This window comes from Humulus lupulus, chromosome 2, assembly GCF_963169125.1.
Source record: "Humulus lupulus chromosome 2, drHumLupu1.1, whole genome shotgun sequence".
Classification (NCBI taxonomy): domain Eukaryota; kingdom Viridiplantae; phylum Streptophyta; class Magnoliopsida; order Rosales; family Cannabaceae; genus Humulus; species Humulus lupulus.
Window position 1 is genome coordinate 3,194,587 of NC_084794.1, and position 12,767 is coordinate 3,207,353.

The window sequence follows — 12,767 nt, forward strand, 5'->3', positions numbered from 1 at the left end:
TACTAACTAGAAAATTGTAGGATTACAGAACCGTAAGAAACATCCATATTTTTTTAAGGGATAATTGTGGCAAAAGTACCCAAAGTTTGGGTTTTGTACGCGACATAGACCCAATGTTTATTTTTAGTGGCAAAAGTACCCATAGTACCAAAAAGTGTTATTCCGTTTGGTTTTCTCCGTTTGTGGCTTCTGGGTGTACACGTGTACGCACCAGATAATTCAAATTTTTATTTCTGTTTATCATAATTAAAAATACATTTAAATTTTACAAAAATAATTAAATTAACAAAATTAAAAATACATTAAAAAATAAATAAATAAAAATTTATAACTGATTTTAACTTTAAAAAAAAATTAAAACCCCTAAAACTATTCTACCTCTCTCTCCCTCTCCCTCACTGTCTTCTTCCTCCCCACGAGCCATAAACCTGCAAACCCTCTTCCTCCAATCCCAGTGGTGTGTACAACTGAATGAATCTCAGAATGGTGGCGTGGTCTCTTTGATCCACGGCCGCCGAGAGCCGCTTTCTCACAATCCCTTCGAGTTTCCTCTTCGATTCCATGAGCTGCTCCCTCTGATCCGATCTAGAATCCTTATACTTATCGTCGATTTGGAGGAACGTCTAGACGTAGTTGGCAGCGGCTTCATAGTCTTCGTTCTCTAGCGCCTTCTTCACCCCATCAATGCAGTTACCCCTCTCAACAATGGCATCAAGACGTTGAAGAGTGGACTTGACACGCGACTGTGCGAAATCGAGATCACGAACCTTACCACTAACATGGTCGGCGAGGTCTGCGGTTGAGCTCACGTTCAAAAGCATGTGGTCCGACTCGCCCTTGACTATATCGAGAACCTCGACGGACTTTTGGAGATGGAGAAGTTGCTTATCGATATCGGTGCACTGAGAGGGAGAGAGAGGTAGAATAGTTTTAGGGGTTTTAATTTTTTTTTTAAAGTTAAAATCAGTTATAAATTTTTATTTATTTATTTTTTAATGTATTTTAAATTTTGTTAATTTAATTATTTTAATTATTTTTGTAAAATTTAAATGTATTTTTAATTATGATAAACAGAAATAAAACTTTGAATTATCTGGTGCGTACACGTGTACACCCAGAAGCCACAAACGGAGAAAACCAAACAGAATAACACTTTTTGGTACTATGGGTACTTTTGCCACTAAAAATAAACATTGGGCCTATGCCGCGTACAAAACCCAAACTTTGGGTACTTTTGCCACAATTATCCCTTTTTTTAATTTTTTAAAAATTTACAGTGCTGGATACAATTTTTCCTAAATAAAAGGGCATAAAAAAGGTGCCACATATAAAAATAAATAAAAACAATTGTCCCATATTTTTCTTTTGTTGAAAAAAGTAATACATGACTAGGTAAGAAAAAGATAAAAATATGTGTAATAAGATAATTTTGTAGGTAGGTTAGGTATATTTGAGAAAAAAAAAAGTAAGGTAATATAGAAGAGAGAAGCCAATTTTCGAAGAAAGAAAGAAGAATGCAATTTCCTCAAAATTACCTTGGAAGCTTCTTGGCATTGACCATGTATTGTGGATTGACTTCTACACTTAATGACTCAGTCTAACTTATAAATCTCTTTCGTCTCAGAATTACCGTAACATTCACACACTAGACTATGATGTTCGACATGGAATACGTGTTACAATATTGAATCATTAATAAGAACATGTGTAACTCCACTAATCACTAATTGATTTTTAGATGGAGCCTCAAGATTCTTGTCATGGTATCAAGAGCCAATTTCCTAGCGGGCATTCGTAGCACACCGATCCAAAGAGTGAGCCAAGCCGAATGAGATTCGCATAGTGCGAAAAGACACTTGAAATCCAAAAAAAAATAATAAACAAGCTGAAAAAATAGGCCACTTGTGATTAGGTTATTCAAGATTGGTCAGCGAAAAATCGCCACCATCTTGAAGGGGGATATTAAACTATGATGTCTCACATGGAATAAGTGTTAGAATATTGAATCATTAATAAGAACATGTGTAACTCCACTAATCACTAATTGATTTTTAGATGGAGCCTCATAATTCTTGTCACAGTAACCATTAATATCAATTGGGGTCCTTATTTACTTATTTGTAGCATTTAACTCCTCAAAAATTTACTATTTATTAGTTACACAACTTATCTCTTTAATTTTTTCTATCTAGAGCTTGATATTAGTGAGAATATGAATGTAATAAGCAACAAAATTATTATTTAAGAAGAAGAAGAGAGAGAGAGAGAAGTCAAACGCTAAAATATATGTATATATATATACCAATAATAATTTAACTTTGCAAAGCCTAAACAAGACAAAACTTATGCTTTTCACTGTATAAAATAATGACAAAATCAGACCTTTGATTTGCAAAGCCTAAACAAGACAAAACTTATGCTTTTCACTGTATAAAATAATGACAAAATCAGACTTTTGATGGGGTAGGGTATTATTAGAATCGGTCCACACGATTATATATCGAAGAAAGGTATCATCATCACGAACCTGTTTCAAGATATCATCCCTAAATTTATTTGGGCCACTCAAAATATGTTAACAAATTCTATGTGATCGATTAAAAAGTCATAGTGTATATGTGTTAAATTTTCTAACAATGTGACTACTTCGTATCAACTTCCTGTCTATAATAGTCACTACATCGTAAAGATCAAATCAGGAACAGAAACAGGAAAGAAGATGAAATGGTAGTCTCACTTATACATTGGTTATATTTGAAAAGTTGAATTAATAGTCAAATATCCAACCTTTTGGCAGGTGACAAGTCAATGATCAAACCCAAAAAAATTGCATATATAACGAGCACTCGAGATTCATTTCTTTCTTGTCTCAAAAATTGCAAACACAACACCACAACTACTCTTAATAAGCTCTTCGTCGCAAGTTTTTCTATCTTTGTTGATTTTAGTTCTTAAGAATCTTAGTTATTTGTTATTGTAAAATGGAGAGAGCAAGGTCATTTTTACAGTCTCCAACTTATGATAATGTCATCACTGTCCTTAGCATCGATGGTGGTGGGATAAGGGGTATTATTCCCGGCACCATTCTCAGCTGTCTAGAATCCGAGCTTCAGGTACGTACAAAACGACGCCGTATGCATATATAAATAAGCTTCGTTTTAGTTTATTAACTCTATATATATATATATATGTATATGTATGCAGAGACTAGATGGTGAGGAAGTAAGAATTGCAGACTACTTTGATGTGATCGCTGGAACAAGTACTGGTGGACTCGTTACAGCCATGCTTACTGCCCCGAATGAAAACGGTCGACCCTTATTTGCTGCCAAGGATATCAACGATTTCTACCTCAAACACTGTCCTAAGATTTTTCCACAAGACTGGTAATGAATAATGGTGCTATATATTATCATATAACAGATATAAAATAGTTTAGAGAGCAACTATGTTTTTGGGAGCACCGGTGCAATTTTTTTTTTTATACTGAAATGATTTTTGGCATAATTTTGTATCATCGTGTATATTATAATTAGTTAGAATATTTTTTATATTTTAAAAAAATTATAAATAATTTACAACATAAAAAATATAATTCCACCTTGAGAAAATACTGATGCTTATGTTAATATTGTTTTTTACCCTACTACGAACTATTCTAAATTTTTATACATGACTATAAAACAATTGTCCAAAATCATCACTGTATCACGGTATCAAAAATATAGGAGGGAATACGTATGCCTATTTTTAGGGAGGGCATAGACGTACGCATAAATATTATACATATATATGAGTACGTAATTAAGTATATGCTGATTTACAAAATATTATATATATACTATTTTTAGGGAATACAGCTAGTTTTTTCAGCTGTTATAGCAGCTTTGCTTTACAACATTTGGAAGGCTAGGAATGATACTTTGTGGCTTGGGAAGAATATGCAACCTGAGCTAATTGTTCATAATACTAAAGTTAGTGTTAAGAATAGAATTTCGTACAATTTATCAAAGAAAATTAGTCAGCAGTATAGAAATTGGTTTGGGAATTTATAATGGGGCTGTGTTTTTTTTTCTTTGCTGTGTATTGAGGTGTTTTTGGAGTTGTATGTTTTGTTAGAAGTAATGAAATTTCACTGATTTATAAAAAAAAAAAAAAAAAATTAAGTATATGATGTATGACTAATTAAGAATGCATGCATGTTTAGGTTATTCATATTTATTGACCTTGGAATTTTTGAAATTAAAATGCAGTATTCCAATATTTGGGGGCGCGGCGGAGACGATTAGATCTCTAGTTGGTCCAAAATATGATGGCAAGTATTTGAGCAACCTACTCAAGGAAACATTGGGAGAGCTGCGGTTGAGTCAGACATTGACTAACGTTGTTATCCCCACCTTTGACATCAAACTTCTCCAACCCACTATCTTCTCTTCCTATGAGGTAAATATATATATATATATATACACAAAAAAATTAATATTTTTATACATGATGATACAGTAATCATTGTTATTAATGAGATTAATTGTATAATTATTATTAGGTGAGAAAGAATTCAAGCCTAGATGCCCTACTCTCTGATATATGCACCGGGACTTCGGCGGCCCCAACCTATCTTCCGGCCCATACTTTCGAAACCAAAGATTCCAACGGCCAAGTGATCAGAGAGTTTAATCTCATTGATGGTGCTGTGGCGGCTAACAATCCGGTATATATATTATAATGTCGTAAATTAATTTATATATATGGTTTCATGAATGAAATTATTTATTTTCATCGTAATCGATGGATCAGACTTTGGTGGCTATGAACGAAGTGTCAAAGGACATCAACTCAGGGAGTCGTTTCTCTGTGACCAAGCGTACGTATGGGCGATGCTTGGTCGTGTCGTTAGGAACGGGTACGCCAAAAGCTCATGACAAGTACAACGCGGTGGAAGCAGCCAAGTGGGGTGTTCTGGGGTGGTTGAGCAGCCACCATTCCACTCCTTTGGTCGATATTTTCACTCAAGCAAGCAGTGACTTGGTCGATTTTTACCTCTCCACACTATTACAGGCTCTAGACTCTCAGAATCACTATCTTCGTATCCAGGTATATATTTTAATGATATCTTCTATGCATACATGACTTGCATTATAACTGTATTTGTATATAACGATATTAAAATTAATTAATGTGCGCAGGATGATACATTGGCCGAAACGGTATCTTCTATAGACATTGCCACCGAAGAAAACCTTAATGAGCTTGTGAAAGTTGGAGAGGCTTTGTTGAAGAAACCTGTTACGAGAGTTAATTTGGAGACAGGTTTACAAGAACCTTGTCATGATGATGTTACAAATGAAGTGGCTATCGAAAGGTATATAGGGTATATAGGGTATATTAATCATCTCACTAATTTTTTAAGAAATTTTGAATAATTTATAATGCTGAAATTAGAGTTTAATTAATTGTTTACCACGCGTATAAAAAAGATAAGACACGTATAACTGATTGTTTGAACTCTGATTTTAAAATTGTAAATTATTCAAAATTTCTAAATAATTAACGATATATGTATTATAACTTTAAGGTGCTTCATCATAAAAAAGAAAGACAAGTGTTAAAATATTCATATATGTACGTACTCTTTAATTATGCAAAATTATATTTATTTATTTATTTTGGTGCAGGGTTGCGGAAATACTTTCCCGGGAAAGAAAGACTCGTGGTGAGGATAGAAAGGCAATCTAAAAACTTGAGGGATAGGCTGATCCAATTATTTTGTTAATATATTAGTTACTACAAAAACAATTCACATATAGTATGTTGTGTTCTGATTGATTACCACTATTTATTTATTTATATGTAATAATTTTATATATGTTTTGACACTTCATGATTAATTTCATGTGGTATATATTTGCTTGTATTTTTTTATCGTGTGTACCATGGATATTTAATTTTTCAATAAGAAAATAAACCGAATTGTCACTAATAATTTCAACTCCTGGCTATCAAAGATATGTTTATACATAAAAATATATATAGGGTAGTGATTGTTAATCAATTTTTTTTTATAGCATTTTCGGTAAATTGATAAGTTGCAAATTTATTTATTTTATATGACAGTGTATAATGAAGTTACATGGAATCTTTCACAAAGTTTTAAGAAATTCTAAATTATTTAAAATGCTAAAATCAAGATTAAAATAACTTGTTATACGCGTTCTTGTTTCGATATTTATATACGCATACAACAAACTATTTGAATATCCTGAATAATTTCAGCATCCTAACTTTATAAATTTTAGTAATTTTAAGTTATACGACCACTGATCTTTTTCGCAACATAAATTTTTTGGGATTAATATCGCTGCGATTAGTAGATTTTGTTTTGTGATTGATTACATATACAAAGAAAATAAAATCATTTGAATTTTATTTTTTTCCTCTTAGAATTCAAAGTCCAAGGCCTAAATAAATAAGCAAATAATCTTAATTTCTATCGTTGTCTCTACTTTTAAAAAATAAAGTCCAAAACCTAATAAATGACAACGTATCATCGTATTACTCAATTACGATATATATATGTAACATATTTTATATCAATCATTGTAGCTAGCTATAAGATGTAACATTCATTTAAAAGTTATTATTGGCTGCAGATAATTAATTTTATTTATCAAGATTATAATTATGTAACAAGATTGGACTAGGATATAGTCCCGGTTGGTGGCTAGAAAACGTAAATAACTCCTTTTTTATTTTATTACTAATTGAATTTTATGTCCACCATGTAATCCAATAGTTAGGATTATTTGTTGCTTTAATTGTATCAAAAGAATATAGAGTAGGTAATTAATTAGTAGACTAAACCGATTAAATATCATTTTTATATACCATATATATATATGTGGACAATTATGCTCTAGTTTTTTCTTTTCTAATTAACATCAACATCGATCAATGCTACTAAACTCATCCCACAAAATTTAAATTTAACAAGTGTAGTTTCGGCTCATTTCATGTGTAATTTTTTGAGACTATGTAGCCTCATCAATAATTGTGCTTAGTCACAATTGTATACAATTACTAAAAACCCATTCGATGTTTTATTTTTTTCAAGTGGTATATAGTAGTTTTTTAATTTAATAAAGAAGGATATATATCAACCATTTCTACCGTAATTAAACACTGTCCTCAGAAATTAGCTCAAGACAGATAATTAATGGTACTGTAGCTATGGTATATAAACATGATACTCAAACAAATAAAGATTACACATCAATGTACACGTGCATGTATATACAAATAACGTGCAATATGTATATTTGCTTATTTTTATTTATAGAATTTATTAATTATTTTTATTAAATTTATATTAATGTCAAATAAATATCATATTTTAATTAAATAATTTATTTATTTTTGTTTAAATTTATATTTGTCTAGTTTTTGAATTTGGGAAGGACAACAAGAGATTATATATTATATATTTAATGTAATATTAAATATTATACGTAGATTTTAAATATAAGTTTCTTGCTAGTTTTTAAAAAAAAAAAAAAATTATTGCTAATTCACATAATATTATATTATATATTTAATATGATATTATTCTAATAAGTGAGCTTAAGTTTAATTAAATTTTATTTAAGTTATAAAACATATGATTTTATTATTTATAAATAATTTATCTTTGCAAAATATCTCAAAAATATCATATTTTAATTTGTTTAATTATTTATTATTTTTAAATAATTATCATTGTAAAATATCTCAAAAATATCCTATTTTAATTTTTTTAATTATTTATTTTATTTTATTTAAGCTTAAATGTTTACAAATTACTGTCAAATATAAAAGAATATTATATTAAATATAAGAATATTGTGTTAAAGTTAACAATAAAAAAATAAAAAATCATTAAAACAAAAAATTTCCGTTATCTACACACTTATTATATAGAAAAGATGTACACATCAATGATATTTTTGTCTGCTTTTTAAAAAATTCGTTTATACAGCTAATTTTATCAAATAAATAAATATAGCACATATATAATATATAATTATACTATTTTAAATATATATTAATTATAATACATGTACATATTTGTTTTGTGACATTAATTCGGTGATGAAAAACCCACCATTTTGCTGCAATTAAAGTTCCCAATTAATGTAGTGGGAAAATTTGGATTATTGCATGATAAATAGATTTAAGTAGAATAATGTTGTTCAATTTATTTTGAGAAAACAATTGCAGCGACTTAATTAAGAACCCATCATTTGTTGTCTTGCCGCATATATATCGCAAATATGGCTTAATTAATCCTTGTACGTACATAATTAACAAAGTCAAATTTTGATTAGAAAAGTTAAATAACCCATCCCATCGATGCTGCACAATTCTCATCATCCTAAAAATGAAAAAAAAAGAACTAAAATTATATTGTCACTATTATATATATTTTTTAATCACAGTATTCACTATATAATAAATAAGCCATATTTTAGTGGTTAATATTATTACCTAAAAAGCAAGTATATATATATATATATATGTGATGACGTACACGTAATGTAAGTAATTACTTATGCAATGTATGATAAAGAATATATAAACAAATAAAAAGAATTATCGATCTATCCTTGTGACCAACAAATTAATTATTGGATGATTATTAATTGAAACATAAAGTGGAAACTTTAAATATTACAAATCTAGATGTCCTTCAATTCATTCGAAATATATATAGGACAATTTTTTTTTTTATATAAAAGTTTCATTTTAAGCTTTATTAGTAGGGCTTTTAGTATTTCTTGACTCGTTAATAGATTTCGGCGCGATTTTTTTATGAACGCGTATCTTGTAGCTATTTAGAGCATGATACAAATTTTCAGAAAATTCTGAATAGTTTACAGTAACGAAAACTAGATTCAAACATGTTGATTTTCACACGCATAAAAAAAAAAAATCACACGTGCAATATGTTTGAACTTAGTTTTCGGTACTGTAAACTATTCGGAATTTTCTGAAGATTTACAAGATGCTCTAAATAGCTACAATATACATGGTCATAAAAAAATCGTATAAAAAACTATTCATGAGTCGAGAACACTGAGAGCCACATTAGTAGGGGCTAAAGTGAGGCCTGTAGGAGAATTTCCTATATATTGATTTATAATCTTAGAGTATATTTACTGTCACGTGTAGTAGCAGCTTTAACACCCGTTACCTTTACCATAGGTGATCTTGCTTCACGAGTTTGTCTCTCCCGGGAAAGCATTTGAGCAACCCTATTATATATATATATATATATATATATATATAATTCCACAAAAAATAAATTACAATTAATTATAATTATATCATATTACAATCAGAAATTTTTAACTTCCTGTGTCAAGAACAAATGAAAATTATTGAAATAAGAAAAATATAAAACAATTTCAAAATTCTCGTTATTTATAATTATAGTTAATTAATACCTTCTAAGAGCTTCTCCATTTGTAGTTCCATGTTTAGGAGAATAAATACCAGTATCCAAGTTAACCATTGAAACAGGTTTAAGCAACAACTCCTCTCCAATTTTCACAAGCTTGTTTAGATTGTCTTCGGTAGTAATATCCAACGAAGATTCCTTATCGCCCAGTGTGTCATCCTACATAACAATAATAATCAAAATAATAACTAATTAATTATTGTAAATTATACATACTAATTAAATGTGAGTAGTCTGTATTATTAACTAGTTATTATATATATGTAAACAAACTAATTAACCTGGATTCGAAGGTAATTCTTCTCAGAATGGAGAGCTTGGAAAACTGTAGAGAGAAAAATATCAGCCAAATCACTACTAGCTTGAGTAAAAATATCGACCAAAGGTGTGGAGTGGTGACTGTTCAACCATCCCAACACACCCCATTTTGCAGCCTCATCAGCTCTATACTTCTCTTCTGCTTTGGCTGAACCCGTTCCTATCGATATCACCAGGAACCGCCCGAACTCTGTTGGCCTTATTGGAAAGAAGTCACGATTCCCTTGGTGAATTTCTTTCGACACTTCATTTATAGCGACCAACGCCTGAAGTAATAATTAATTGAAGACAATGAAATATATGTATATCTCTTCTATATAATAAGTGCGTAGATAACGGAAATTTTTGGTTTTAACGGTTTTTTATTTTTTTAATGTTAATTTTAACAGAATATTATTATATTTAACATAATATTTTTATATTTAACGGTAGTTTTTAAACACTTAAAATTAAATAAAATAAAATAAATAATTAAAAAAAATTGAAATAAAATATTTTTGAGATATTTTATAATGATAATTATTTAAAAATAATAAATAATTAAACAAATTAAAATATGATATTTTTCATATGTTTTACAATGATAATTATTTTAAAATAATAAATAATTAAATAAATTAAAATATGATATTTTTGATAAATTTTAGAATGATAATTATTTAAAAATAATAAAATCATACATTTTATAACTTAAATAAAATTTAATTAAACTTAAATTCACTTATTAGAATAATATCATACCATATTAAACATATAATATAATCCACTGTGAATTAACAACAAAATTTGTTTTTTTTTTTTCAAAAACTAGCAAGAAACTTAAATTTAAAATCTACGTATAATATTTAATATTACATTAAATATATAATATATAATATCTTCTTGTCACTCCCAAATTTAAAAACTAGAATAAACATAAACTTAAACATAAATAAATAAATTATTTAATTAAAATATGATATTTATTTCAAAATTTATATGACATTAATATAAATTTAATAAAAATTATTAATAAATTCTATAAATAAAATTAAGTAAACGTGCCTATTGCACGTTGCTTGTACCTAGTATATATATGTGTGTGATTTTTAATTATATATAGGCAAAGACTATGGGACGTTCAGAGTATTTTTTCAATATTGGTCTTTATAAAAGTTGGTTTCTGCACATACATAGTTATAAATTATTCGCTATCAGTATATATATTGTAGTCATTTTAAATATCACACAAATTTTTAAGAAATTTCAAATAATTTACAGTTGAAAAATCAAATTTCTAATAGTTGAAACATGCAATAAGCTATTTCAGAAAAAAAAAATTCTAAATATAATATACACTCAAAAATTAGAATTTATAACTACAATATTAATATATATGTTCCCTATACATATAATTAAGAATATAAATGTTTGTAAAGTTAACTACCGGGTTATTGGCGAGAACACCGCCATCAATGAGATGAAATTCTCTAACTTGACCATTAGGCTTTTGGGTTTGGAAAGAATGAGAAGGAAGATAGGTTGGAGCAGCTGAGGTTCCAATACAAATATCTGACAACTTAGCATCTAGGCTTGAGTTCCTTTTTACCTAATTAAACCAATTAAAAATTATATCAACTAATTAATATATATAATCTTTTAATTCACACGTAATTAATTAATTAATTAATTATACCTCATAGCTAGAGAAGACAATAGGTTGGAGACGCTTGATATCAAATGTTGGAATTATGACATTAGTGAGAGTTTGGTGCAACTTCAGGTCACCTAATTTTTCTCTGAGCAGCTTATGCAAATACTTACCGTCGTATTTTGGTCCCATTAGAGACTTGAATATTTGGACTAGTACTCCACCAAATGACCATCTGCATATATATTTGTAAAGTTAGGTACGTACGTAAAGACACCATTTTGAACGGTAGCTATATTTATATATATATAACTACATATACTGAATCTGAGAATACATAAAGGGTTTGTCACCTGCTAAAACACAAAATCCAAAGCCAATTGTATAATAAAAAAAGGTTAGGTAAGAAGATTTGAACGGTAGTTATATATTTATACTGATAATTCTGAGTATATATATAAACTTACATATAATATATATATTTGTAAAGGTAAAGATTAATAAGTAATAATATAAATGAACCTATGCTTTTGAGGGAAGATATGAGGACAGTGTTGGAGGTAGAAGTCGATGATATCTTTAGCAGAAAACAAAGGCCTGTTGTTTTCGTTTGGGGCACTTATCATAGCAGTAAGAAGTCCACCTGTACTAGTTCCTGCAATCACATCAAAATAATCTGCTAGCCTTGCATTCTCGTCTTCATCCACTTTCTGTAGCAAATTTCTTTCATTATATATATATATATATCGTTAATAATAAGATGCCATGCATGTTATAATCAGTTTAATAAATGTATTTATACCTGAAGCTCAGATTCTAAGAAGGCAAGGATAGTTCCTGGAATAATTCCTCTTATTCCACCGCCATCGATGCTAAGAACAGTGATGACATTTCCATATGTAGGCGATTGTAGAAACGATCTGGTTCTCTCCATATTTGTATATAAATATGTATATACACTTAGAAAAATTAATGGAATTAATTGGAGAATTCAAGGTAGTAATAGCTCTCTATATATATTCAAAAGATCGATGTAGATATGAGAAAGTGAAATGTTTTGGATAAGAAAAGAAAACTAATTAATCTCCCAAAGTAACAACTCATCATTTATATATATAAACAATTTTGAGAGTTTGTCCTGTATGAACTTAATTTCTATGTTTCTCTTATAATTTTAGAGAACATTAATTAATAAATTAAATGTGACTGCGCGTTGGATGATGTCTATCACAGCATTTAATTTTGAGGAGTCATCATTTTTGTTGTTTCGGGGGAAGCTTTTGTCGATATTGAGCGCGTGGCTCATTATATTCGGGCTTATCCCCA

At 29.0% G+C, this 12,767-nt stretch overlaps 2 protein-coding genes across 2 annotated transcripts; one reads left to right on the top strand and one right to left on the bottom strand.

Moving 5' to 3' along the window:
- The first annotated feature begins 2,918 nt into the window (after positions 1 to 2,918).
- LOC133815780 (patatin-like protein 2) lies at positions 2,919 to 5,994 on the top strand. Its single transcript, XM_062248580.1, has 7 exons — positions 2,919 to 3,113; positions 3,205 to 3,386; positions 4,254 to 4,443; positions 4,547 to 4,711; positions 4,798 to 5,094; positions 5,187 to 5,362; positions 5,676 to 5,994. The coding sequence occupies exons 1-7, from the start codon at positions 2,982 to 2,984 to the stop codon at positions 5,734 to 5,736; spliced, it is 1,203 nt and encodes a 400-aa protein (XP_062104564.1). The 5' UTR covers positions 2,919 to 2,981; the 3' UTR covers positions 5,737 to 5,994.
- A 2,640-nt stretch (positions 5,995 to 8,634) lies between these two features.
- Positions 8,635 to 12,417, bottom strand: LOC133816900 (patatin-like protein 2). Its single transcript, XM_062249223.1, has 7 exons — positions 12,244 to 12,417; positions 11,964 to 12,151; positions 11,487 to 11,676; positions 11,238 to 11,399; positions 9,775 to 10,077; positions 9,480 to 9,652; positions 8,635 to 9,287 (listed from the first exon to the last, which is right to left on the bottom strand). The coding sequence occupies exons 1-7, from the start codon at positions 12,373 to 12,375 to the stop codon at positions 9,170 to 9,172; spliced, it is 1,266 nt and encodes a 421-aa protein (XP_062105207.1). The 5' UTR covers positions 12,376 to 12,417; the 3' UTR covers positions 8,635 to 9,169.
- Between the last annotated feature and the right edge of the window lie 350 nt (positions 12,418 to 12,767).

Coding starts and splice junctions, on each gene's coding strand:
- LOC133815780 (XM_062248580.1), top strand. CDS start 2,982: ATGGAGAGAGCAAGGTCATTTTTACAGTCTCCAACTTATGATAATGTC. Junction 3,114..3,204: donor GTCTAGAATCCGAGCTTCAG/GTACGTACAAAA, acceptor ATATGTATGCAG/AGACTAGATGGTGAGGAAGT. Junction 5,363..5,675: donor AATGAAGTGGCTATCGAAAG/GTATATAGGGTA, acceptor ATTTTGGTGCAG/GGTTGCGGAAATACTTTCCC.
- LOC133816900 (XM_062249223.1), bottom strand. CDS start 12,375: ATGGAGAGAACCAGATCGTTTCTACAATCGCCTACATATGGAAATGTC. Junction 10,078..11,237: donor GTGTTCTCGCCAATAACCCG/GTAGTTAACTTT, acceptor TTATTACTTCAG/GCGTTGGTCGCTATAAATGA. Junction 9,653..9,774: donor AGAATTACCTTCGAATCCAG/GTTAATTAGTTT, acceptor ATTGTTATGTAG/GATGACACACTGGGCGATAA.